Here is a 25,697-nt window from a genome sequence, read left to right on the forward strand (position 1 = left end):
AGAGCCTGTTGTTAAAAATTTACCAGCACACCCCTGTGTCCATCCCTGATGACTTGCCAGTCATGATGAAGACTGAAGGTTTCTACAAAGGTGGCCTCTTGTAACCTCCGACCGGTGGGTTCTTCAAATAGTCCGCCTCGGATACGCCATCATTTGGCTTCAAAAACCTCCAAATTGCCTCAGAGAGCTCATTACTTCAGCTCTCAGCACGAGCAGGTGTGTGCAGAGGAACTCTCCGCCCTTCGTTAAAATCATCCGTAGTACCTGAAGATTGGAGAGTGGTCAATGTGACACTGATTTTTAAAAAGGGTTCTAGGAATGATCCGGGAAATAGACCGGTAAGCCTGACATCAGTGCAGGGCAAAATAGTGGAAACTTTTAAGTAAAATTACAAAACACGTAGACAAACATGGTTTAATGGGACAGAGTCAGCATGGGTTCAACCAAGGGAAGTCTTGCCTCACCAATTTGCTTTATTTCTTTGAAGGCGTGAATAAACATGAGGATAAAGGTGAATCAGTTGATGTAGTGTATTTAGATTTTCTGAAAGCTTTTGATAAAGTTCCTTATGAGAAACTCCTGAGAAAATGAGTCATGGGATAGGAGGCTAGGTTCTAGTGTGGATTAGGAATTGGTTATTGGACATAAAACCGAGGGTAAGGTTAAATGGTAATTTCTCTCAATGGAGAAGGATGAACAGTGGAGTACCGCAGGGATCAGTACTGGGACCAGCACTATTTAACATATTTATAAATGATATGGAGATCAGAATGACGAGTGAGGTGATTAAATTTGCAGATGATACAAAACTATTAAAGGTTATTAAAACACATGCAGACTGTGAAATATTGCAGGAAGACCTTAGGAAATTGGAAGACTGGGAGTCCAAATGGCAGATGAAATTTAATGTGGACAAATGCAAGGTGGTGCACATTGGAAAGAATAATCCAAATCATAATGACCCGATGCTAGGGTCCACCTTGGGGGGGGGGGGGGGGGGGAGGTCAGTGTTCAAGAAAAGGATCTGAGTGTCCTTGTAGATAATACGCTGAAATCTTCTGCTCAGTGTATGGCCATGGCCAAAAAAGCAAACAGAATGCTAGGAATTATTAGGAAAGGGATGGTGAATAAGACCGAAAATACTATATTGCCTTTGTATCCCTTCATGGTGCATCTGCAACTTGAGTATTGCGTTCAGTTCTGGTCGTTGTATCTGATAAAAGATATAGCGGAATTAGAAAAAGTTCAAAGAAGAGCAACCAAAATGAGAAAGGGGATGGAACTCCTCTGGTATGAGGAAAGGTTAAAGAGGATATAGGGCTCTTCAGCTTGGAAAAAAGTCGGCTGAGGGGAGATATGATTGAGGTCTACAAAAGCCAGAGTGGTGTAGAACGAGTAGAAGTAAATCGATTTTTTTTACTCATGCCAAAAGTACAAAAATTAGGGGTCACTCAAGGAAGTTACATGGAAATATTTTTTAAACAAATAGGAAAAAAAAATTTTCACTCAACAAATAATTAAACTGTGGAACTCTGCCGGAGGATGTGGTAACAGAGGTTAGCGCATCTGGGTTGAAATAGGTTTGGACAAATTCCTGGAGGAAAAGTCCATAGTCTGCTATTGAGACAGACAATGGAAGCAACTGCTTGCCCTGGGATTTGTGGTATGGAGTGTCGCCACGATTTGGGTTTGTGCCTGGTATTTGTGACCTGGCTTGGTCATTGTTTGGAAAACAGAATACTAGGCTAGATGGACCATTGGTTTGACCCAGTATGGCTACTCTTACGTTTTTATGTTCTAAAGGCCCATACAGTCAAGCCCGTTCCACCTGGGGAAAAAGGGCAGGGATTCTATTCTAGGTACTTCCTTGTGCAAAAGAAGACAGGAGGGATGCGTCCCATCCTAGACCTAAGGGCCCTGAACAAATTCCTGGTCAAATAAAAGTTCAGAATAATTTCCCTGGGTACTTTTCTACCCATGATTCAGGAAAACGATTGGCTATGCTCTCTGGACTTTAAGGATGCATATACTCGCATTCCGATACTTCTAGCCCACCGGAAGTATCTCTGATTTCGTCTGGGAACACATCACTGCCAATACCGTGTGTTACCTTTTGGCCTCGCATCAGCTGCCACCTTTTTTACAGATTAACTGGCTGTGCTGCAGCTCTGTCTGTACATTTTAGACTTAGCAGCTCTGTCTCTGAATCTCCCCCACAAATTCAAACTTAGTGGGTGTGACCTGATTCTCTGTTAGAGGGGCAGCCTTCTATACCAGTTTTTCTTGAGAAATCCACCTTTTTTACAGATTAACTGGCTGTGCTGCAGCTCTGTCTGTACATTTTAGACTTAGCAGCTCTGTCTCTGAATCTCCCCCACAAATTCAAACTTAGTGGGTGTGACCTGATTCTCTGTTAGAGGGGCAGCCTTCTATACCAGTTTTTCTTGAGAAATCCACCTTTTTTACAGATTAACTGGCTGTGCTGCAGCTCTGTCTGTACATTTTAGACTTAGATCCCTCCCACCCACCCCTCTACCCACCCACCCCTAGGGTGATAGTTCTTATATACCCTCCCAAGCAACCTAATCTGCCTGCAGATAACTGCTCTGTCTCTGTGTTCAGGCTCTTCACCTCCTTTCCTCCCACATTTTTCAAACATAGTGGGTGTGACTTGTTCTTACTGGGCAGTGCCTACCTGCCTGCTGCCTACCATTCCAGTTTTAAGCCTCTAATCCAGCTCTGCCGTTCTATCTATCGCTTAACACCTCAGTCACTACATATATACCCGTAACACCTCAGTTACTACTTATGGCCCCTTTACACATTCTCTTCCTTGCCCTGTCCCTTCCTAATCTTTTTCCCCTCCCCCTACCGCTGTCTACCACTGGAACTCACTGCCCACCCATGTCCTCTCCCATCTTGCTCACTACTGCAATACCCTACTCACCCCCGTCCCTCACCACCTCACCATCTCTCCTGTCCCCCTCCTCCTTCCTAGCTCTCAACCTTCAACACTTCCTTCCTGCCATTAACCCATCCCCATTCCTCCTAAGCGCATCCCGTCTTCGTCGCCTTCGTCGCCCTACCTCCCCCACCCTCCTCCGCACTCTCTTGCTCCTCCTCCTGCTATCCGCAGGAGACATCAATCCCAATCCAGGTCCCCCACACCTGTCCTCGTCCTATCCATGCAAACGTTTCCGGGATGTCTCCAATCTCATATCTATTCCCCTCCTCCCCCCCTCTTCCCTCCCCTTCTCATGTGCACTGTGGAATGCCCACTCGGTCTGCAACAAACTTCCCTTCACCCACGATCTCTTCATCTCTCATTCCCTTCACCTGCTTGCCCTAACTGAAACCTGGCTCTCCCCTGACGACTCTGCCTCAGTTGCGGCTCTATGCCATGGAGGCTATCTCTTCTCCCATACTCCCCGCCTAGTTGGCCGTGGAGGAGGCGTCGGGTTACTACTCTCGCCCTCCTGTAGCTTCCAACCCCTCCTCCTACCACAGTCTCACTGCTTCTCATCCTTTGAAGTCCACTCCATCCGTCTATTCTACCCGTTGCCACTCAGAGTGGCAGTCATTTACCGCCCCCCTGATAAATCCCTCCCTTCCTTCCTCACCGACTTCGATGCCTGGCTTTCTGTTTTTCTTGAACCCTCATCTCCATCCCTCATTCTCGGAGACTTCAACATACACGTTGATGACCTGTCCAACTCTCACGCTTCTCAGTTCCTCACTCTAACATCCTCCTTCAACCTCCAGCTATGTTCCACCACCCCTACTCACCGTGATGGCCATTGCCTTGACCTCGTCCTCTCCTCTTCCGGCTCACCCTCCAATTTCCACACCTCAGCTCTTCCTGTCTCTGATCATCACCTGATCACCTTCACACTTCTTCACCCTCCCCCTCAGCCCCGCCCAACATTAACCACTACTTCCAGGAATCTCCAGATTATTGACCCTCCCACCTTATCATCTAGTATTTCTAATCTCCTCCCCTCCATCATGTCCTCCGAGTCTGTTGACGAGGCTGTCTCCGCTTACAATGCCACTCTCTCCTCTGCTCTGGACACCCTTGCACCATCCACCTCCCGTCCCACAAGGCGTACTAATCCCCAGCCCTGGCTGACCCCTTGCATCCGTTACCTTCGCTCCTGCGCCCGATCTGCTGAACGCCTCTGGAGGAAATCTCGCACCCATTCAGATTTCCTTCACTACAAATTCATGCTATCCTCCTTCCAGTCCTCACTATTCCTTGCCAAACAGGACTATTACACCCAATTGACTAATTCTCTCAGCTCTAACCCTCGTCGTCTCTTCGCCACCCTTAACTCCCTCCTCAAAGTGCCCTCCGCTCCCACCCCCCCGTCACTCTCTCCTCAATCACTGGCTGACTACTTCCGCGACAAGGTGCAAAAGATCAACCTTGAGTTCACTACCAAGCCACCTCCTCCTCTTCACCCTTCAACCCTCTCCCTCAACCAACCAACCCAGACCTCCTTCTCCTCCTTTCCTGATATCTCCGAGGAGGAAACCGCCCGCCTTCTTTCCTCCTCAAAATGCACCACTTGTTCCTCTGATCCCATCCCTACCAACTTACTTAACACCATCTCTCCTACTATCACCCCCTCCATCTGTCATATCCTCAACCTCTCTCTCTCCACTGCAACTGTCCCCGACACCTTCAAGCATGCTGTAGTCACGCCCCTCCTCAAAAAACCATCACTAGACCCTACCTGTCCCTCCAACTACCGCCCCATCTCCCTCCTACCCTTCCTCTCCAAGACACTTGAGCGCGCAGTCCACAGCCGCTGCCTTGATTTTCTCTCCTCTCATGCCATCCTTGATCCGCTTCAATCCGGTTTTCGCCCTCTTCACTCGACAGAAACAGCACTTTCTAAAGTCTGTAATGACCTGTTCCTTGCCAAATCCAGAGGCCACTACTCCATCCTCATCCTCCTGGATCTATCCGCCGCTTTTGACACTGTCAATCATGACTTACTTCTTGCCACACTGTCCTCATTTGGGTTCCAGGGCTCTGTCCTCTCCTGGTTCTCCTCCTATCTCTCCCACCGCACCTTCAAAGTTCACTCTCATGGATCTTCCTCCACCCCCATCCCCTTATCTGTTGGTGTTCCCCAGGGATCGGTCCTTGGACCCCTTCTCTTCTCAATCTACACCTCTTCCCTGGGCTCCCTGATCTCATCTCATGGTTTCCAGTATCATCTCTATGCTGATGACACCCAACTGTATCTCTCCACACCAGACATCACCGCGGAGACCCAGGCAAAGGTATCGGCCTGCTTATCCGACATTGCTGCCTGGATGTCCAACCGCCACCTGAAACTGAACATGTCCAAGACCGAGCTTATCGTCTTTCCACCAAAACCCACTTCTCCTCTTCCTCCACTTTCTATCTCAGTTGATAACACCCTCATCCTCCCCGTCTCATCTGCCCGCAACCTCGGAGTCATCTTTGACTCCTCTCTCTCCTTCTCTGCGCATATCCAGCAGATAGCCAAGACCTGTCGCTTCTTCCTCTTTAACATCAGCAAAATTCGCCCTTTCCTCTCTGAACACACCACCCGAACTCTCGTCCACGCTCTCATTACCTCTCGCCTGGACTACTGCAACTTACTCCTCACCGGCCTCCCACTTAGCCATCTATCCCCCCTTCAGTCTGTTCAGAACTCTGCTGCACGTCTCATATTCCGCCAGAACCGATATACTCATATCACCCCTCTCCTCAGGTCACTTCACTGGCTTCCGATCAGATACCGCATTCAATTCAAGCTTCTCCTTCTTACCTACAAATGCACTCAGTCTGCTGCCCCTCACTACCTCTCTACCCTCATCTCCCCTTACGTTCCCGCCCGTAACCTCCGTTCACAGGATAAATCCCTCCTCTCAGTACCCTTCTCCACCACCGCCAACTCCAGGCTCCGCTCATTCTGCCTCGCCTCACCCTACGCTTGGAACAACCTTCCTGAACCCTTACGCCAAGCCCCCTCCCTGCCCGTCTTCAAGTCTTTGCTTAAAGCCCACCTCTTCAATGCTGCGTTCGGCACCTAACCCTTACCGTTCAGTGAATCCAGAATGCCCCAATTTGACTGCCCCTATCGGACCGACCGTTCACTTGTCTATTAGATTGTAAGCTCTTTGAGCAGGGACTGTCTCTCTTTGTTAAATTGTACAGCGCTGCGTAACCCTAGTAGCGCTCTAGAAATGTTAAGTAGTAGTAGTATTTACCAAATGTCTAGCGGTAGTTGTAGCATCGCTACGCAGACTGGAAGTCCATGTGTTCCCTTACCTCGATGATTGGCTAGTAAAGAACATGCTGGTGCTCAGGGGAGGACTATTCAAGTGCTAGAGCTACAAGGGTTTATTATAAACTACCCTGTCCCATTTTCACCCTGCTGAGCAATTGGAATTCATTGGAGCTCTGGTCAATATACAGCATGTTCGGGCTTTTCTCCCAGGACCGAGAGTGGACACTCTAGTTGCTCTGGCTTCTCAGGTTCGAGCCTCGCAGCAGGTCAGAGCTCGGCAGATGTTGCGGTTGTTGAGCCACATGGCTTCCACAGTTTATGTGACATTCATGACGCCTTCACATGAGATCCGCCCAATGAAAACAGCTTCCCAGTGATTACAGGCTACTGGAGATGTATCAGATGTCATTCGAGTTTCTCCAAAGCTTGTTCATTCTTCTTTGGTGGACCATTCGATCCAATTTGACCCTGGGACTATCATTCTAAATTCCTCAGCCTCTAAAGGTACTGACAAAGGATGCATCTGTCCTCGTTTGGGGAGCTCATGCAGATGGGCTTCACACTCAGGGAGCCTGGTCCCTCCAGGAAACAGGTTTTCAGATCAATCTACTGGAGCTCAGGGTGATCTGAATGCTCTAAAGGCTTTCAGAGATCGGCTGCCCAACCAAATTGTGCTCATTCAAACAGACAACCAGGTTGCATGTATTACTCCAACAAGCAGGGAGGCACCAGATCATGCTCTTTGTGTCAGGAGGCTCTCCAAATGTGGCGCTGGGCTCGCCAGTACGGCATGTTCCTTTGGGCCACTTATCTGGTGAGCAAAAACAACAGTCTGGCCAACAGGCTGAGCAGGGTTATGCAACTGCACGAGTGGTCTTTCAACATAGGAGTTGCCCATGAGATCTTCCGATTGTCGGGCACCCCCTCAGTGGATCTCTTTGCCACTCAACTGAATCACAAAGTCCCTCAGTTCTGTTCCAGTGTTCAGGCTCATGACAGGCTAGCATCAGATGCCTTCCTCCTGCATTGGGGGACAGGTCTTCTGTATGCATATCCTTCCATTCCTCTGTCCTTCCATTCCTCTTATGGGTAAGACTTTGCTGAAACTCAAGCAAGACCATGATCTTGATTGCACCTTACTGGCCACGGCTGATTGGTTCCCTCTTCTTCTGGAGTTTTCCTCTGAAGAACTGTAGAGATTGAAATGTTTTCCGACCCTCATCACACAGAATGAGGGATCTCTTCTACAGCCAAACCTTCAGTCTCTGGCCCTCAGAGCCTGGATTTTGAGAGCCTAGAATTTGCTTCTTTGGGACTATCAGAGGGAGTCTCCCAGGTCTTGCTGGCTTCCAAGAAAGATTCCACTAACAGGTGTTATTCTTTCAAATGGAGGAGCTTTGCAGTCTGGTGTGAGGAGGGCAAGGCCCTAGATCCTGTTTCCTGCCCTATGTAGACCCTTCTTGAATACCTTCTGCACCTCTCCGAGTGTGGTCTGAAGACCAACTCCTTAAGGGTTCACCTCTGTGCAGTTAGTGCTTATCATGCTCTTGTAGAGGGTAAGCTCATCTCTGCACAGCCTCTAGTTGTTCACTTCATAAGAGGTTTGCTTTTGTCAAAGCCCCGTGTCAAACCTCAGCTTTTGTCATGGGACCTCGATGGCATTCTCACCCAGCTGATGAAATCTCCTTTCGAACCACTGAATTCCTGCCATCTGAAGTACTTGACCTGGAAGGTCATTTTCTTGGTGACTGTTACTTCAGCTTGTAGGGTCAGTGAGCTTCAGGCTCTAGTAGTGGATGCACCTTATTCTAAGTTTCATCATAACAGAGTAGTCCTCCACACGCACCCTAAGTTCCTGCCAAAGGTTGGATCATAATTCTATCTAGACCAATCCATTGTCTTGCCAACATTCTTTCCCCGACCTCATGCCCATCCTGGCAAAAGCACTTTGCACACACCTTGGACTGCAAGTGAACATTGGCCTACTATGTGGAGTGGACCAGGCCCCACAGACAGTCCACCCAACTCTTTGTTTCTTTTTATCCCAACAGGATGGGGGTCACCATCGGGAAATGCACAGTCTCTAAGTGGTTGGCACATTGCATTTCTTTCACTTATGCCCAGGCTGTGCTGACACTGGATGGTCATGTCAGGGCTCACAATGTCGGAGCCATGGCTGCGTCAGTAGCCCACTTGCAGTTAGCCTTCATTGAAGAAATTTGCCAGGCTGAGACACGGTCTTCAGTCACACATTCACATCTCATTACTGCCTTGAGCAGAATACCTGATGTGACAGTTGATTCAGACAGATAGTGCTGCAGAATCTGTTTGGAGTGTAGAATCCAACTCCACTCCTCTATGCCCGTTTTATTCTGTTCCAGGCTGCACTCTCTGTTTGTATATAGTTTCAGATTAATTTGACTTATGTCCTCGCCGTGGCAAAGCACAATTGACCGTATAACACAATCTCCGGACTATATGCTCAATCTGATTGACCTTCCCTCCAGAAACATGTCTGTAACTTCGCGAACTTACCTCAACCTACATTACCCTAATTGCAACAAGTACAAAACCTATTATGGATCCAACTTCTCCTTCTTAGGTAGCCAACTCTGAAATGCACTCCCCAGACCTATCCGATCAATCAGTAACTATCTACCCTTCCGGAAATCACTAAAAACCCATCTGTTCAAACAAGCCTACCCAAATGACCCAGACTAATCATATGTACCCATCTACCCAACACATATCCAGGAAACAACGACAATGACCTAGACTACATCTCCCACCAAATCTCTATTTGCTTATCCCGTGCCCCATCCCCCTCCCACCTCCTCTACCCCTCCTCCAATGCTCACCTACCCTTGCTCATACCTCTCCTACTCCCTTCACCCTTGCCCATCTCTACCTACCTATCCCTTTTATTATTCTGCTATACTTACCTATATTTTCTCTATCAATACTTTGAAATCCCTATTACTATGTAAGCCGCATTGAACCTGCTTTTGAGTGGGAAAGCGCGGGGTACAAATGTAATAAATAAATATTGGTTGTTTTCGATGAGCCTGGATGCTAGGGTACCCCAATTGTCCTCGGAGAAAGCGAAGGTACTTACTCATAGCAGGTATTCTCTGAGGACAGCAGGCCTTATATTCTTTCAAACCCTCCCACTTCCCCTAGCAGTTGTCTCCTATTTTTTTTTTAATGCTGTAGTATTTAACTGTGGTAATCATGCCGTCATGGCTGGCGGAAAGGCACTCGTGAATGCTCGATGAAGTGTGTCTTAGCTCTGTAAAGCTTGTTATAAACTCCGGACCAGGCAACGTGGCGCCGCGTTACCCGGTTGTGAGAATATAAGGCCTGCTGTCCTTGGAGAATACCTGCTACGGTAAGTATCTTCACTTTCTTGTGCTATCAAGACAGAAAGCACTAAAGTCCGGTACTGCATGTCTACAGGTAGTTGCAAAGCGCAGTGCACGAGGTGGAATATATTGCTGTAATCTGGGTCACATGCTGCTTTAGGACAAGCTGCATGACATCAGAGCAGGGCCACTGCAGCACCAGCCGCTTCCCCACCAGGACCGCCGCCCCCAACTTGGGCTGCTTCCCCCCCCCCCCCCCCCCCACATACACACACATTTGGGCCGCTGCAGGTCCCCCTCCCCTTACCATTCTGTGTCTGCTCCTCCATCAGTTTGTCATGTTCCTGTGTGCTGGGACCCAGGTTATTGTGTTAATGCCATCACCCAGGTCCCAACACGCCCAAGCAAGAGAGAAACAGACCGAAGGAACAGAACCTTCTGGTGCCAGGTCCCCACCTAGAGGCCGGGCCCGGGAAATCTTCCCACCCCCCTCTCTTTCTGTATCTTTCTGATACATTTTCTTGGTTTCAGAATGCATTTCTTGGTACTTGAGGATCTTCCCATTCTCCACGTGATTCATTGAGTAATCGCTTGGGTCTGACACCTCTATAATCAATGTAGTTCTGGTGTTTTTCTTTTTTACCACTATGTCCAGTTTTCTGGCATCCAGCTTTTTATCAGTCTGGATGGGGATGTTCCAGGTAATTATAACCTCTTCATTTTCCACAAGTCTCTTAGGGTCATGATCCCAGTGCTTTTCCATTACACTGAGACGCGCCACCTTGTTGTGTCTTTCTCTATAAAAATTTTCTGTCATCAGCACTTTGCACAACCTATACTAGAACCTAATTACACAACTATCAATCGCTTATCCTTAGGTTTCAGTTCACTTCTCCTTAACTATTCATGTGTCCGATGTTGATCCACGAATGGTTCCTGGAGTAATATTTTGTATTTACCTGTGAGATTCCTTTTGTTCACATTCAGAGCTGCTGCAGTATGTAAGTCCTGTTGTGAGAGCCTCATCACCTAGGAAGTACTCCCTATTTAAGGTTTTTGTCATTTTTGAGGTTTTTTTTTTCTTTTTTACAACCCACTAGGCCTTCTCAAGCCTTTCCAAGTGATTTTTGCTAAAATCAAGCCATTTGATTGTGCTGCAGGTTTTTTTCTGGATATGTTCCAGAAAATTCACAGTGCCCGGACCATGTCCCTCATGGACACCCATAACTGGTGCCTGCAGTGCCTGGGGCCTGACTATGATTTCTCTTCTTGTAAATTGTTTGCTGATATCAAGAAGAGGCATCAGAGGTTGTGAGTAGCAGCGAGAATAGATTTTTGACATCAGCATCAGAACCATCAGTTCTTCATGGCTCCTGGAGCTGTATCGAACACAGGGATGTATAACATCAAGTTTGCAAGCAGATTTTGAAAGGAAAGCTTCCCATTGTATCATACAAGGTAAAGAACATGGTATAATTTTAAAATGGAACCTCAATGTATACTTCTGCTGGCTTGTCCTGGCCCAGCTCAATTTTGGCCCTTTTCCATGCAGGAAAGGCACTTTTAAAGGGCACTTTTCCATAGATAAATACATGTTTATGCATAGAAATCCCTTTCAAATTTGCCTCCTTTATGAACAATTATCTTTTTGATAGGTACCAAAATTTCTCAGACACTGATGGTGGCATCTCACTTAGCTTTTGTTTGTTTTTAATCATTTAGGAGGCAGTTCTATAACTGAATGCCCTGTTTTAGGTGCCCTGATGTTGTACAGGGAGCGCTTATTTTATGATAGCATTTGGGAGCCCAGATTTCATTATAGAATACTAATGTAAACCTAAGTGCAACTTGCAAATGTAAGTTATGCGTGTAAATAGAAGACGCATCTATTCCTTGCCTATGCTTCACCCACATGTATGCTACCATGCAGTTATGTGCTAAAGCACTTACATGCTCCCTTATAGAATAGAGCATAGTGTACATAAGTGCCGGTTACACTTGCAGTTATAGAATTGCCTTTTTAGAGTATAAGGAATAACATCAGTGAAATGTTTTTTGAGGATAATAGTGTCTTAATAAAATGTAAAATGGAGAGGCAAATATACAGCATTTATTAAGATGTAAAGCTTTAATAAAACTCCTTTATCCAGCAGAAACCAAGGAAGAAAGCTGTTGATAGCTCTAGCAACAGTGATAGTGATTCTGGCTCCTCATCAGACACGACTAGTGAAGGCATTAGTAGCAGTGACTCAGATGATTTAGAAGAAGAAGAAGAGGAAGAAGATCAAAGTATTGAAGAAAGTGAAGATGATTCAGATTCTGAGAGAGAATCGCAGCATAAAAATAAGGTAAACACTGTCTGAGCATATTAAAAAGTTATTTTGCAGTTCGAGGCTGCATCAACCAAATACACATATAAAATAATGAGTGGAGTGGAACTGGTGGATGTGAAGCGTCTGTTCACGCTTTACAAAAATACTAGGACTAGGGGGCATGCGATGAAACTACAGTGTAGTAAATTTAAAACAAATCGGAGAAAATTTTTCTTCACCCAACGCATAATTAAACTCTGGAATTCGTTGCCGGAGAACGTGGTGAAGGCGGTTAGCTTAGCAGAGGTTAAAAAGGGGTTAGACGGTTTCCTAAAGAACAAGTCCATAAACCAGTACTAAATGGACTTGAGAAAAATCCACAATTCCAGGAATAACATGTATAGAATGTTTGTAAGTTTGGGAAGCTCGCCAGGTGCCCTTGGCCTGGATTGGTCGCTGTCGTGGACAGGATACTGGGCTCGATGGACCCTTGGTCTTTTCCCAGTGTGGCATTACTTATGTACTTATGCTTTAAAAAAAATTCTGGTGGTCTTATTTATAACTTTGGCCATTTTGTTCACAAAACGGCCAAAAGTTATATGTGCAGCAAAGGGGAGTGATTTGGAGTGGAGTAAGGGCGGGGAAAAAAAAACATAAGTTCAGTGATAGTTATCCGTGTAAGTTAAGGGTTCTCGTCATAGTCATCGGGACACACTAAGCTAGTCAGGCTTGCAGGATACCCACAATGAATATGCATGAAATAGCATGCACTGCCTCCATTGTATGCAAATCTATCTCATACATATTCATTGTGGATATTTTGAAAACCATACTGGCTTGCTGTGTCCTGAGAAATGGGTTGAGAACCCCAGGTGTAAGTGCTGATGCTTTAGTAGCAGGCAAGTAGTTTCATAAGTTCACACTGAGTGGTTGTGTGGCTTGTTACAAGCTGCCTGAAACAAAATCTTTCCCAATTTAAACTTCGAGAATCTAGAACATTCCTCTAACTTCACTAGATCCCTCTTTGTATTTAAAACAGCTGATGAAGCTGTCTCAAGACTCATCCTGCCTTCCCATATGCCAGACTACTTTGACATCATTTTTGCCTACTCTTGTGCTGTCTTATCCGCAGTGCGTGTCACTGCATGTATGCAAAGTTCACAGTATCTGCATCACACAGAGTCCTATCTCTGACAAAAAGCTCTCTCTTTCGTTGTGAAACATGCCTAAAATTTTAAGTTTCTTGTCTTCTTTAGTTTAAATCATGAAGCTATCATCAGTGTAGCATTAATATCTGAAAAGTTTGGTGTGGCAATCCCCTTAGGAATGTCTTTGCTAATTCTGACTATTAAAAGATGTCATGCTGCGTTCAGGGCCGGCTCAAGGAGTTGTGGCAACCTGAGCCAATTTTTGTGAGAGCAAAGGAACTTGTCACTGCTGTGAAGGATGAGCCAGTGAGGTGGGCTTTTGGCACCCTTGAGCCGTACCTCATCCGGCTCATTTCTTAAGCCAGCTCTGACTGCGGTGCCATAGTGGTTAAAATAAGTTTGGCACTGACACTTCCCTTAGCAAATCTGTTCTTGGTTTTTTAATTTCCTTTACCACATTGTTTGGTTTTCTTGCATCAAACTTTTTTGTCCTTCAGATTTGGAGGAGGTAATCCTGTACGGATCTGTCTAAAATTAAGTAACCGGTTTTGTATAAATACCGGCTTTCTAGTCATTAATGCACGCATATGAACACACATGCATGTAAATAAAGAATAGTGCATAGTACATGCTTATCTTTAGTAGCACATACTTTGCTGGTGTGGTGGAGCGTGGGTGGGGCACACACTTAATACACAATTTATACTATACTATAAATTATATGTATATCTTCGAAATGAAAGCATGAGCATTTACATGAGCTCTGTTTGGTGCAAGTGTTTGTGCCTAAACACATTCCTGTGTTAAAATAGGCACCCTCTAGACCCCTAAATATATCTAGACCCCTAAATATAGGGGTCCCTTTATAGAATTGTCCTTGGAATGTCCCAGGTGATCATAGCCACTTTATTCTCTAGAATTCTCTTAGGTTCATGATTCCAATTTTTTTTTTGTTTAGATACACTGATAGTGCTTACAGGTCACCCAATATTGAACACACAATGGTCAACGAGTTTAAAGCCACTGACAGCTTGGGCTGAATTAAGTTCAGACCGGGCACCAGCACTCCCTATCTGGGTCATATGTGTTTGCTGGCAGTTACATAGGTATAGGCCTATATTCAGACCGATGCCCGGTTAACTAAGCAGATAAACTTAGGACAACATTTTGGCTGTCCTAACTTCATTCAGGCATTTACCTGGTTAGTGAACTGAAAATGTACACTAACAAGTTAAATCTTTGCTCCACCCTGGCTCTGCCCTTTGACTCAGTGGCGTAGCCAAGGGTGGGCCCAGGCCCACCCACTTTGAGCTCAGGCCCACCCAGTAGCAGCACACCTATGAAGTGTCTGGCAGAGATCCCCAAGCCCCACCAGCCGAAATTTCCCAACAACTGTTCTTCCTGCATACCAGCCTTCCCTCTAATGTGTTCCCGCCTATGCGGAAACAGGAAGTTGCATCAGAGGGAAGGCTGTGGGGCCAACATGAGCAGTGTGTATTAGTTGCTACTCGCTGCCAGTGAAAATCTGCAATTTAAAAGGTATGGGGGGAGAGGGGTGTTTGAGAGACCATACGGCATGCAGGCGAGAGAGGGAGAGACCAAATCACTTGTGGGACAGGGCAGAGTTCTTCTGCCCACCCATCTTGGGCCCACCCAAAATTGGGTGTCTGGCTACACCCCTGCTTTGACTGTCATGGAAGTCAAAGCTGATATTCAGTGGTGTTGTCTGGTTAAGTGCTGCTGAATATCAGCAGCAGAGTTGGCCAGTTAAATCGTTTTGAATATTCACTTCAAAGTTTTCAATGGGCAAGCCATGCTACCTTATTATAACTTTCTATATAGGCCTTCTGGCATCAGCATGTCACAGCAGACAATAATAAAATGTATTTATACTGTCATTGCCCATACATCTAGATGGTTTACAATCACGAATCTAGTGATTCATAAACATAATATAATATAATTGTAAATTATGTAAAGATAATAAATCAATACTTCAAATGTAATTTTAAAAACCTAATATAAAATTACTATTAAAAATCAGGTCAAAGGTATTTAGTAAAAAAACATTTTTAGAAGTTTGTGAAATATCTAATAATCCTTCTCATCTTTAATATTAACTGGTAGCATGTTCTATAAACTTGGAGTTACTGTACTAAACAGGTTTTTTTTACGTGTTGAGGACAAACAAATTGATGAAACCAATAGAAGTTCAGATTTATTAATGTGTATAGAACAACTAGAAATTAAAAAAATTGTAAGATAAGATTACAGTCTCCATAAAGAAGTTTAAAGGCATGACACAGATGCTTGAATTCAACACGGGCTATCGATGGCAGGCAAAGGAGCTGTTTCAAGAGTAGTGTTGCTCTTTCAAATTAGGATTTACATAAAATAACCTTTGCAGCTGTATTTTGCAATAATTGTAAGTGATAACATCATTTTTCAAATGCTTAAATAATAGTCCAAACAAAAAAAAAATGCCATCATATAGATCTGTAACTGTTTACAGTTCTGTTTTACAGAATTGTATTTGTCCATTTTCTATGCTTTCTGTGAAACATATTGTTAATATTTTACTGTGTTATGCTACAGTTACCAATTTCTCATCTTTAGGTTTAATTCACCTCTCCTTAGCCATCCCCCTATTTCAGTTTGACCATTAATGAAGCAAGATTTTATATTTCTTGCTGTATTTTTGCATTTGCCACTTGTTTTTCCTTGCTTACTGATAGGATTCTGTAAAGAGTTTTGTCTCTTGTTCTATAGACTCTTGTTTCCTTCCATGCATGTACCAATGGTTTCTCAATCATTCCTTCTATTTTTCAGAATGCTAGCCTTGTGCAAGTTTTAGAACATAAGCCTGTTTTAAACATTTGCCTATATGCTTTAACACTTTTTGCCTATTTGGTTTTGTTGAAGCTATGATGTCTGGAGTCCTGTTATTGTAGTTCTGTATTTACGGTCTATTTCTATAAGGGCCATTCCTTGTCATCAAGCAGATGAAGCTATTATGTATGGGTTGTGTCCATCAACCAACAGGGGGAGATAGAGAGCACTCAACTTTTCTCAGTGCCTCATGGCCAGCTAGCTCCACTGCCTCTTTAGTATTCTCTATCTCCCCAAGCAGGGTGGCTGCAGCTTCTTCGAGCTCCATCAAAAATCTGCCTGGGGGTGGCTCCTGGCTTGCCAGTTGTTAGCCGGGGTGATAGAAGCTATAGCAGCTTCACTTTGAAGACACAGAGGTCAGCCCTTTCCCTGTCCTTTCCCACTCAGTGGATGCAGGCACATTGGTTCGCCTTTCCCTGCCTTTCCCACTTATCTAAGCCTCCGGAGTGTTTTTATTTACCTCTTTTGCCTCTGCCCTCCTCACTTCGTTAAAAAAAAAAAAAAAAGCGATCTTGGAAAAGAGGTTTTTTTTCTTCAGATTCTTCTGCAGGACTGGAGCTGTGATACTCGGTCTAGTGAGGTAAGAGTGTTTCTGACTCCTCCAGGGTGGGCCCGCGATCGGGACGTTTTTGGTGCGAACCGCCATTTTTTAATTTTACCGCCGTTTTCGGCGATGGCTGCGGAGACTGTAAAGCACTGTTCTAAATGTGGCAAGCGCAAATCAGCAGCGGGACTCTGTAATTCGTGCTGTACAGACGGTAGAGCCGGGCCGAGCATGGCGAGTGGCGATCTTTTGCGTTCTGAGCTGGCAGCGGACGCCATTTTGGATTTCCCACATGGCGCGGCCTCCGTTGCGACGGAGAGCCCTGAATCCAGGGGGGGGGGGTCCTCTGAGTGAGGCTAATAATAGAGCTGATAGCCCTGGGCAGGATCCAGGCAGTCAGGGAGCGGTTTTCTCCCCTGATTTTGTTTTAAAGCTGCATAGGGCATACAAGCTTAAAAGAGCTCTTCCACAGGGATCTTCGGACCCTCCGCCTGCCCCCCAGGTGGATCCTGGCCTTTTGGAGTTGGCTTTGCCTGTTTCTTATCCTCCTGATAAACGCAGAAGGGCTAATTCCCCTTCTGAGTGTGGCGCACCCCTCTTTTCCCCCCCGTGGTCGGGCTATGAGGATTCTGAGGGGTCTGGCAGAACTTCTTGGGCTGAGGAGCCAGAGTCGGGTGCAGAATTGCCACAGGAGCTTGATGATCAGTCTGCGGTGAGGATTTTCCACCGCGAGGAGCTGCCAGCGTTTATTTCAGATGCCTTACAATCCCTCTCGATTGAAGATCCTGGGAGTGGCACAGCCTCCTCGGTTAATCCTAGGATGGCTAGTACCAGAAAGCCTGCTCGAGCCTTTCCTTTGCATGACTCCATCCAAGAGCTTATTTCGGCTCAATGGGCTGACCCTGAGGGACCTTTGAAGGCTGCCAGGGCTATGGGGCAATTATACCCTCTGAGTGAGGAACATTTGGCTCGCTTTGCAATGCCTAAAGTGGATGCCCTGGTCACGGCTGTGACAAAGAGAACTACCCTCCCTGTTGAAGGAGGTGTTGCCCTGAAGGATATTCAAGACCACAGGCTTGATTCAGCTCTGAAGCGGTCCTTTGATTTGGCAGGTCTCACTGTTCGGGCATCTGCATGCAGTTGTTATGCTGCTAGAGCCTGCCTGGCTTGGTTACAGCAGGCAGTGGAACAGCCCGGTGATGGAGCAGAGACCTTATCTGAAGTGGCTCCGCAGATGGAGTCGGCCTTGTCCTTTTTGGCTGACGCCCTTTATGATATGGTCAGAGTTTTGGCTAAGCAAATGGCTGTAGCGGTGGTGGCTCGCCGCACTCTTTGGCTTCGACATTGGGCGGCGGACATGGCCTCTAAGCAAAGGTTGGTGAAGTTGCCCTTTCATGGCTTTCTCCTGTTTGGTGAGGAGCTGGAAAACATTGTTAAAGGCCTGGGGGATTCCAAACCTCAGCGCTTGCCCGAAGATAGGCCGAAGCCTTCCTCTAAGGGTCAGGCGGTCCGCTCCTCTTACAGACCTCGTTTCCGTGAAGGTAGAAGGTACCGCCCGGGGCGTGCTGCTGGGTTCACTTCGCGTGCCCGCTTTCAGCAGAGAAACTCCTTTCGCTCGGACAAACGTTCCGCAGCTGCTGGTTCAAGGCCTGGAGTTCAGGGGCGACCCTCTCAATGATGGTGTGCCGGCCCCCTCCTCGTTTCCTGTCATCGGAGGAAGACTTTCCCTCTTTTTCGAGGAGTGGGCCAAAATCTCCGCAGATCAGTGGATCTTGGACCTGATCAGAGACGGATACCGAATAGAATTCAATGCCCCGGGGAGAGACGTGTTTGTGGAGTCCCAATGCGGTTCTGCCCCAAACGGGCGGCGGTTGTGGAGACTCTGCACAGTCTGTGCCAGATAGGGGCTGTGACCCCGGTGCCTCCCGCCGAACAAGGTCTAGGCCGCTACTCCATTTACTTTGTGGTGCCACGAAAAGGCGGGTCTTTTCGCCTGATCCTGGACTTAAAAGAGCTAAACAAGTCCTTAAGAGTGCGGCATTTTCACATGGAAACCCTGCGCTCCGTTATTGCGGCGGTACAGCCAGGAGAGTTTCTCACGTCTCTGGACCTGAAAGAAGCTTACTTGCACATACCAATTTGGCCCCCGCACCAGAAGTTTCTGCGGTTTGCAGTTTTGCGAAAACATTTCCAGTTTCGGGCCTTGCCTTTTGGCCTCGCCACAGCTCCCTGAACCTTCTCCAAGGTAATGGTGGTAGTAGCTGCCTTTCTCAGGTGAGAGGGTATCCGGGTTCACCCGTACCTAGACGACTGGCTCATCAGAGCAGACTCAGAAAAAGAGAGTCATCTAGCTACAGCCAGAGTGGTTTCAGTCCTTCAATCTCTGGGCTGGGTCGTCAATATGGCCAAAAGTTACCTGACCCCTCCTCGCAATCTCTAGAATATTTGGGGGCCAGGTTTGACACAGCCTCGGGCTATGTGTTTCTTCCCGAGCAAAGGCGGTGCAAGCTTCAGAATCAGGTCCGTCTGCTCCTGAGGATGCCCCGCCCGCAAGCTTGGGACATTGTCCAGCTGTTGGGATCGATGACGGCCACCTTGGAAGTGGTGCCATGGGCGAGAGCGCACCTGAGACCTCTACAGTATTCTCTACTTCAACGATGGTCTCCAGTATCTCAGGACTATCAGTGCAGACTTTCTTGGCTCCCTGCGGCCTGCCTCAGTATGGAGTGGTGGCTCTCGGACAGCATGTTGCGGCAGGGAATGCCGCTGGCGCTCCCCGATTGGTGCCTAGTGGTGACAGATGCCAGCCTGAAGGGTTGGGGCGCACATTGCCAGGGGAAGCATGCCCAGGGTCTGTGGACGCCCGACGAGTCAGAGTGGTCTATCAACTGCCTGGAGTTGAAAGCGGTGTTTCTGGCTCTTCTGGCCTTTCAAGTGACCCTGGAAGGATTGGCTGTCCGAGTGATGTCGGACAACATGACAGCGGTGGCCTACATAAATCGACAAGGCGGCACTCAGTGCAGAGCTCTAGCTGCGCAGGCCGAACAAATTTGCCACTGGGCCGAGCTGCATCTACAGTCCCTGTCAGCAGCTCACATTGCAGGTCAGAGCAACGTGCAAGCCGACTAAGCAGGCATCAGATCGATCCAGCGGAGTGGGAACTAGCAGACGGATGTATTCCTGCATATATGTGCCAAATGGAGCAAGCCAGTGATGGATCTTATGGCGACCAGTTCCAATGCCAAAGTCCCGTGCTTCTTCAGCAGACGGAGGGATCCTCGCTCTGCCGGGTTGGATGCCTTGGCTCAACCCTGGCCCCTGGGCTTGCTGTATGTCTTCCCTCCGTGGCCCTTGATAGGGCGAGTGCTCCTGCGGATTCGGCTGCATCCAGGAGAAGTGGTGCTCATCGCCCCGGATTGGCCCAGGAGGCCTTGGTATGCGGACCTCCGACAGATGCTGTTGGAGGCTCCCTTTCCGTTACCTCCGGTTCCGCACCTGTTGTCACAGGGTCCGGTGGCCATGGAGGACGTCTGCTGCTTTGGTCTTCTGGCATGGCGATTGAGAGGGCGCAATTGAAAGATAAAGGCTACTCAAATAAGGTAATTTCCACTCTCCTGCAGGCCTGTAAGCGCTCCACTTCCATGGCTTATGCCAGGATTTGGCGCCAGTTTGAAGTCTGGTGTGTTTCAAGAGCGCTTTCTCCGTTGCGAGCTCCTGTCTCGCCGATTCTGGACTTTTTGCAAGATGGTGTACACAAAGGCTTGGCCAATAATTCCCTGTGGGTGCAAGTGGCAGCATTGGCCTCCTTGCGTGGCAAGGTTGAAGGCGTGTCCTTAGCTGCTCATCCAGATGTGGCACGGTTTCTTAGAGGGGTGCTTTGGTTCCATCCTCCCGTGCGGGCACCTTGTCCAGCTTGGAACCTGGGGTTAGTATTGAAGGCCCTTCAGGGGGCTCCCTTTGAACCACTTCGGCGTGCTTCAGAGAAAGATTTGACACTGAAGGCCGACTTTTTAGTGGCCATTACCTTGGCGAGACAGGTGTCAGAGCTCCAGGCGCTGTCCTGTAGAGACCCTTTTCTGCAATTCTCAGAGTCAGGGGTCACAGTTTGGACCGTGCCTTCCTTCATGCCTAAGGTGGTTTCAGCGTTTCACCTAAACCAGCCTGTTTTTTCTTCCCTCCTTTGTTGAGGAGGAGTTTCCAGGTTCATTTGGGCAGTTGCACCTTTTGGATGTGCACAGGACTCTGTTGCAGTAAATGCGAATTACAAATTCTTTCAGGACCTCTGATCATCTTTTTGTGCTGTTTGCAGGTCCTCGCAGAGGGTCTTCAGCGTCTAAAGCCACTATTGCCCGTTGGCTCAAAGAAGCTATCTTTTCAGCATATCTGCTGTCTGGCCGGGCTCTGCCTGAAGCCTTTAAGGCACATTCCAGAAGAGCGATTTCCTCTTCCTGGGCGGAAACTGGAGCACTAACTTGAGATTTGCAGTGCTGCAACATGGGCTTCTAAGCTCTCTTTCGCCCCACATTACAGGCTGGATGTGGCTGCCAGGAGGGATGCACGTTTTGGAGCACAGGTGCTAGCGCGTGGTGTGGCTTGTTCCCACCCTATTTAGGGATTGCTTTGTTACATCCCATACGTAATGGCTTCTTCTGCTTGATGACAAGGAAGGGAAAATTAGGTTCTTACCATGATAATTTTCTTTCCTTTAGTCATAGCAGATGAAGCCATGAGCCCTCTCTGTATGATTGTCTGTATTGCAGTGATTCTGATTTTAGGTGCTGTTCTTGTTTCCTGAAGTTATATTCCTTCCTTGGGGAGTCGGAAAACAGTCTTCAGGATTCTTGTTACAGTTATAGGAGGATGAGTTCATTCCCTCCAGTTCATGTTTTGGGAGGATGAGTTTATTCCCTCCAGGAGGATGAGTTCATTCCCTCCTTTTTTGAGTTCATGCCCTTGTTAAGGGGCCATCGTTCGCTGTGAGAAAAGTTCATGTTATTCCCATTGCGGTTTGCCATACTGCTTTGGAAGCTTCAAATACTGAAGAGGCAGTGGAGCTAGCTGGCCATGAGGCACTGAGAAAAGTTGAGTGCTCTCTATCTCCCCCTGCTGGTTGATGGACACAACCCATACGTAATGGCTTCATCTGCTATAACTAAAGGAAAGAAAATTATCATGGTAAGAACCTAATTTTCCCTTCCTTCTTTATTTCGTGAAATGTCTTATTAAAGCCTTCTTATGGTAAATCCACTCTGTGCTGAGATTTCTGCTAAATCCATTCTGCTTATCTTACAGCTGACCATGATGGTTTTATTCAGCATTAGCTGGTCTTTCATTTCATATGACCCTGTTTTATTGCCCTTTTGTTCTACCACTGTGATGCTATTAGAATTGATAAGATCATATGTCAGCATCTATTGCAATGAACAGCTCATAGGTACACAAGTCTGTGGTTTTTGAGGGACATGAGTCTCCCTTTGGAAGGAGAAGCGTTATTTCTGTTACTAGCCATCTAGGTGTGAGCTCTTTCTGTTTGGGGCTGTCCTTAGCCTGGTTTTCATCTCTTTTGTTGTTGCTTGAGGCCATTCAGTTGTTTTAATGTTTGCTTTTTTCCAAATTCTCCTCTGTGCTGGGTAGCTATTTTGCTTCTTGTTTGTGCTCTACAGGGTCCTCATATAAATTTCTCAAGAGTCTTTCTTAGGTTCATGATTCCAGTGTTTTAAAATGAAACCTTGATGTATACTTCTGCTGCCTTGTCCTGGCCCAGCTCAATTTTGGCCCGTTTCCATGCAGGAAAGTCATTTTTAAAGGCCAGTTTTCCATAGATAAATACAAGTTTATTCATAGAAATCCTTTTCAAATTTGCCTCCTTTGTAAACAACTAGTGAAAAAGGCCCATTTCTGACAGAAATGAAACGGGCGCTAGCAAGGTTTTCCTTGGAGTGTGTATGAGAGAGAGTGTGTATGAGAGATGGAGTGTGTGTGTCAGAGAGAGAATGAGAGAGAGACAGAGTGTGTGTGTGAGAGATAGTGTCTGTGTGTGTGAGACTGTGTGTGTGTGTCAGAGAGAGTGTATGTGAGAGACAGTGAGTGTGTGCCCCCCCTCTCACAGGGCCCTCCTCCCCACCCCCACCTCTCTGGTCTCAGGACCCCCTCCCCACCTCCCTCTCCCCTGCCCCCCCCTCCAGCCATCCATGTCCAGCGACCCTCCTCTCCCCCTGCCTCCCCTCCAGCCACCCATGTCCAGCGACCCCCCCACCCCCCCAGCGCATCAAACCCCCTCACCACCCACAGCTGCCATTGGTAATGCTGTCTGGCCGCTGCTGCTTCTCCTGTTGAGCAGCAGTGGCCGGTACAAAAAGAAAAAAAGCCATAAATGTTTTTAAACATCAAGCGCGACACCGCACACAGCCATTGGCTGTCAGCTCTGCAGCCATTCCTCCTCTGTCTTCTCACGTCTCTGCGCTCCTCCGGGGTCTTACTCCAGGGGCAGTGACGTGGAGGCGAGAGGAGGAGTGGCTGCAGAGCTGACAGCCAATGGCTGTGTGCGGTGTCGCGCTTGATGTTTAAAAACATTTATGGCTTTTTTTTCTTTTTTGTAGCAGCTGCTGCTGCTTAACAGGAGAAGCAGCAGCGGCCGGACAGCGTTACCAGTGGCAGCTATGGGTGGCGAGGGGGTTGATGTGCTTCGGGGGGGGGGGGGTGTTGATGTGTTTTGGCGGGGGGGGGGGCTTGGGTGATGCGCCGAGGGGGTGTTTGAGCGGCGCACTCACAGCTGATTCCCAGGCAGGGGGAGGAGTAGGGAAACACGCGGAGCAAGTTGCTCCGCATGTTTCCCTACTCCTCCCCCTGCCTGGGAATCAGCTGTGAGTGACGTCAGCCTGGCTACGGAACCTAGCTCAGCAACTCCAGGAGCCACGGACACAGGCAGCTACTTTAGAACGTTGGTGGTGAGAAATATTATATAGGATTATCTTTTTGATAGGTACCAAAATTTCTCAGACACTGATGGTGGCATCTCACTTAGCTTTTGTTTGTTTTTAATCATTTAGGGGGCAGTTCTATAACTAAACGCTTAAAGTCTTGGTGGACATTTTGAAGAAGCAGCGGCACTGGCAAGAGCAGCGGCAGCGGACAGGAAAGACTGGAGTTCTTTCCTGCCCCCAAAGAGGTCACTAAACCACTACCCAGAGAGGGCCCACTGAAGCAGGTGGACAGGCGAGTGAGGGTAGTTGCAATAATGGGAATCTTTTTAAAACTCCCATGGTATTACCGCAGGAACCGTTCCCGCTGTATTACCATAGTAGTACCTTGGGAGTTTTAAAAAGATTCCCATTATCTGGCAGGTAGCAGATTCTAGGCCAAAACCTCTCCTGGCACTTGCACTCCAGCAGCCCCCCTCTCCTCTGTGCGCTCCTCCCTGCCTCTTACTGCTGCAGTAAAAACAGTGCTACTTCTCATCCGACCCGAAGCTTCTCTCTGTAACAGGAAGTTCCGCCTGAGGACTTATTATTACAGAGAGACGCTTTAGGCCTAGGTCTCATTGCATAAAATAAGATGTTGTTAAAATTGCATGAGTTAATGGTAAAATAACTGGTCGCAGTGGTAGCACATTCTGATAACTCCTCTCTACATGTTTTATTTTGCTGGCTGTCTTTTCTGTTTTCTTCATATCCCTGCAGATTTTGTATTTCTACTGCTAGTTTCAATTAATTTCTGGAGCAAATAAATTTAACATCTTAATCCAGCATGCTTCATTTTCATGTTTTGGATTTTTTCTCATTGTTTTTGTTGATATCAGTCCTTTGAGGTACTTATTCATCAATGGCAGATCTATATGAAGTGATTTTGTTTTTCCTTCTAGCTATATCTTAATGGTTTTTTCTAAGTAGAGGTTGTCATCTTTCTCCTATTCTTCTGGCCTTTTTGATCTCTCAACCTCACCTTCTGTTACTATATCCTGTTTTTTTTCTTCCATTCAATATTATGTTTAACTGGACACTACTCCTCCAGGTTTTTTTTCTCCTCCCATCCCATGCTTTCTCTCCTTTACTCTTTCATTTTCTTTCCATTACCATCCCACCTGTTTCTTTTTCTGCTGCTGTCACCCTTTCCTCCAAGGACAAGAGGACTTCATATTCTCATATCTGGGTGACATCATCCAGTGGAACCCGGTGCAGACACAGACTAGCGAATGAAGTAGAAGATTCTAGCAGCGTCCTGCTGCGCATGCATTGGTGCCTTCCTGCCCGACACACGAGCGCAGGTCCTCCAGTCTTAGTTTTTCCAAGGAGCTGGGAGGATGTATTCTTGTGTTCTCTCCCTCACATTACGTTTAAGACTTGTCTTGTGCCTTCCTGTGTGGGTTTTTTGTTTTATTTTTCAGTATTTTTTCTTCAGTTTACCTCTTTCCTCAATTCCTCGTATTTTATTAGAGTTTTTCAGCTTTTCAAGTTTTTTTTTTGCTTTTTTTCAGGTGAGGCTGCATGATTGGGCTACAGCCCTGGCCTCAGTTTGATCACTGCCCCTTTTTCTCAGCTCAAAATTGAGGAATTTAATTTAGCTGAGATTCTTTTTTTGATGTCTCAGAAGACCCCCAGTGGCTTTAAAAGGTGCATCAAATGTAGACATATGATTTCTGTCATGGACCCGCACAATTGGTGCCTTGGGCCAGATCATGCCCCCTCTGATTGTGATCTCTGTTAAAAATGCAGGTGAGAACTCAATGGATGTGATTGGCTTGGAGAGCAACTTTTTTGACTTCTCACAGGCTGGATCATTGACTTCAGCACCAGCAGCATCGATCTCTATGGCTCCTTTTTAATGTTAAATGTTACAATGTATAAAGTGATCCAGATCTAAGTGTTACTATGTATAAAGTAATCCAGAACATGAACTGTTTACATACTAAAAAATCAGTGCCTTGCTCAGAGGAAGGGTATGTTTTCTAATATGACTTTTGGGGATTGTGACATAGTAGTGAATGTTGTACGTAGAACATAACTGTAATAATTAGACAGAAGATCTGTACTTAGAAATTAATTAGTTCCTCAATGCCAGGTTATTAATATGCATTCGTGTATAGATTTCATTTGAGAACTGAACAATAAAAACAGGCCTTAGATATGTGCTTATATTACAATTGCATATAAACTATTGAAATTCCTTGTGTTATA

The 25,697-nt window shown here is 46.7% G+C and overlaps 1 protein-coding gene across 1 annotated transcript in view; it reads left to right on the plus strand.

Annotated features, from left to right (window-relative positions):
* Positions 1–25,697, plus strand: part of BAZ2B (bromodomain adjacent to zinc finger domain 2B) — a 914,692-nt gene that overhangs the window by 378,252 nt on the left and 510,743 nt on the right. Inside the window, exon 8 of the mRNA XM_030210692.1 lies at positions 11,785–11,979. Coding sequence (XP_030066552.1) covers positions 11,785–11,979 — 195 coding nt within the window. The remainder of the gene's footprint in view (positions 1–11,784; positions 11,980–25,697) is intronic.

The sequence above is a fragment of the Microcaecilia unicolor genome, chromosome 7 (assembly GCF_901765095.1).
Source record: "Microcaecilia unicolor chromosome 7, aMicUni1.1, whole genome shotgun sequence".
NCBI classification, from domain to species: domain Eukaryota; kingdom Metazoa; phylum Chordata; class Amphibia; order Gymnophiona; family Siphonopidae; genus Microcaecilia; species Microcaecilia unicolor.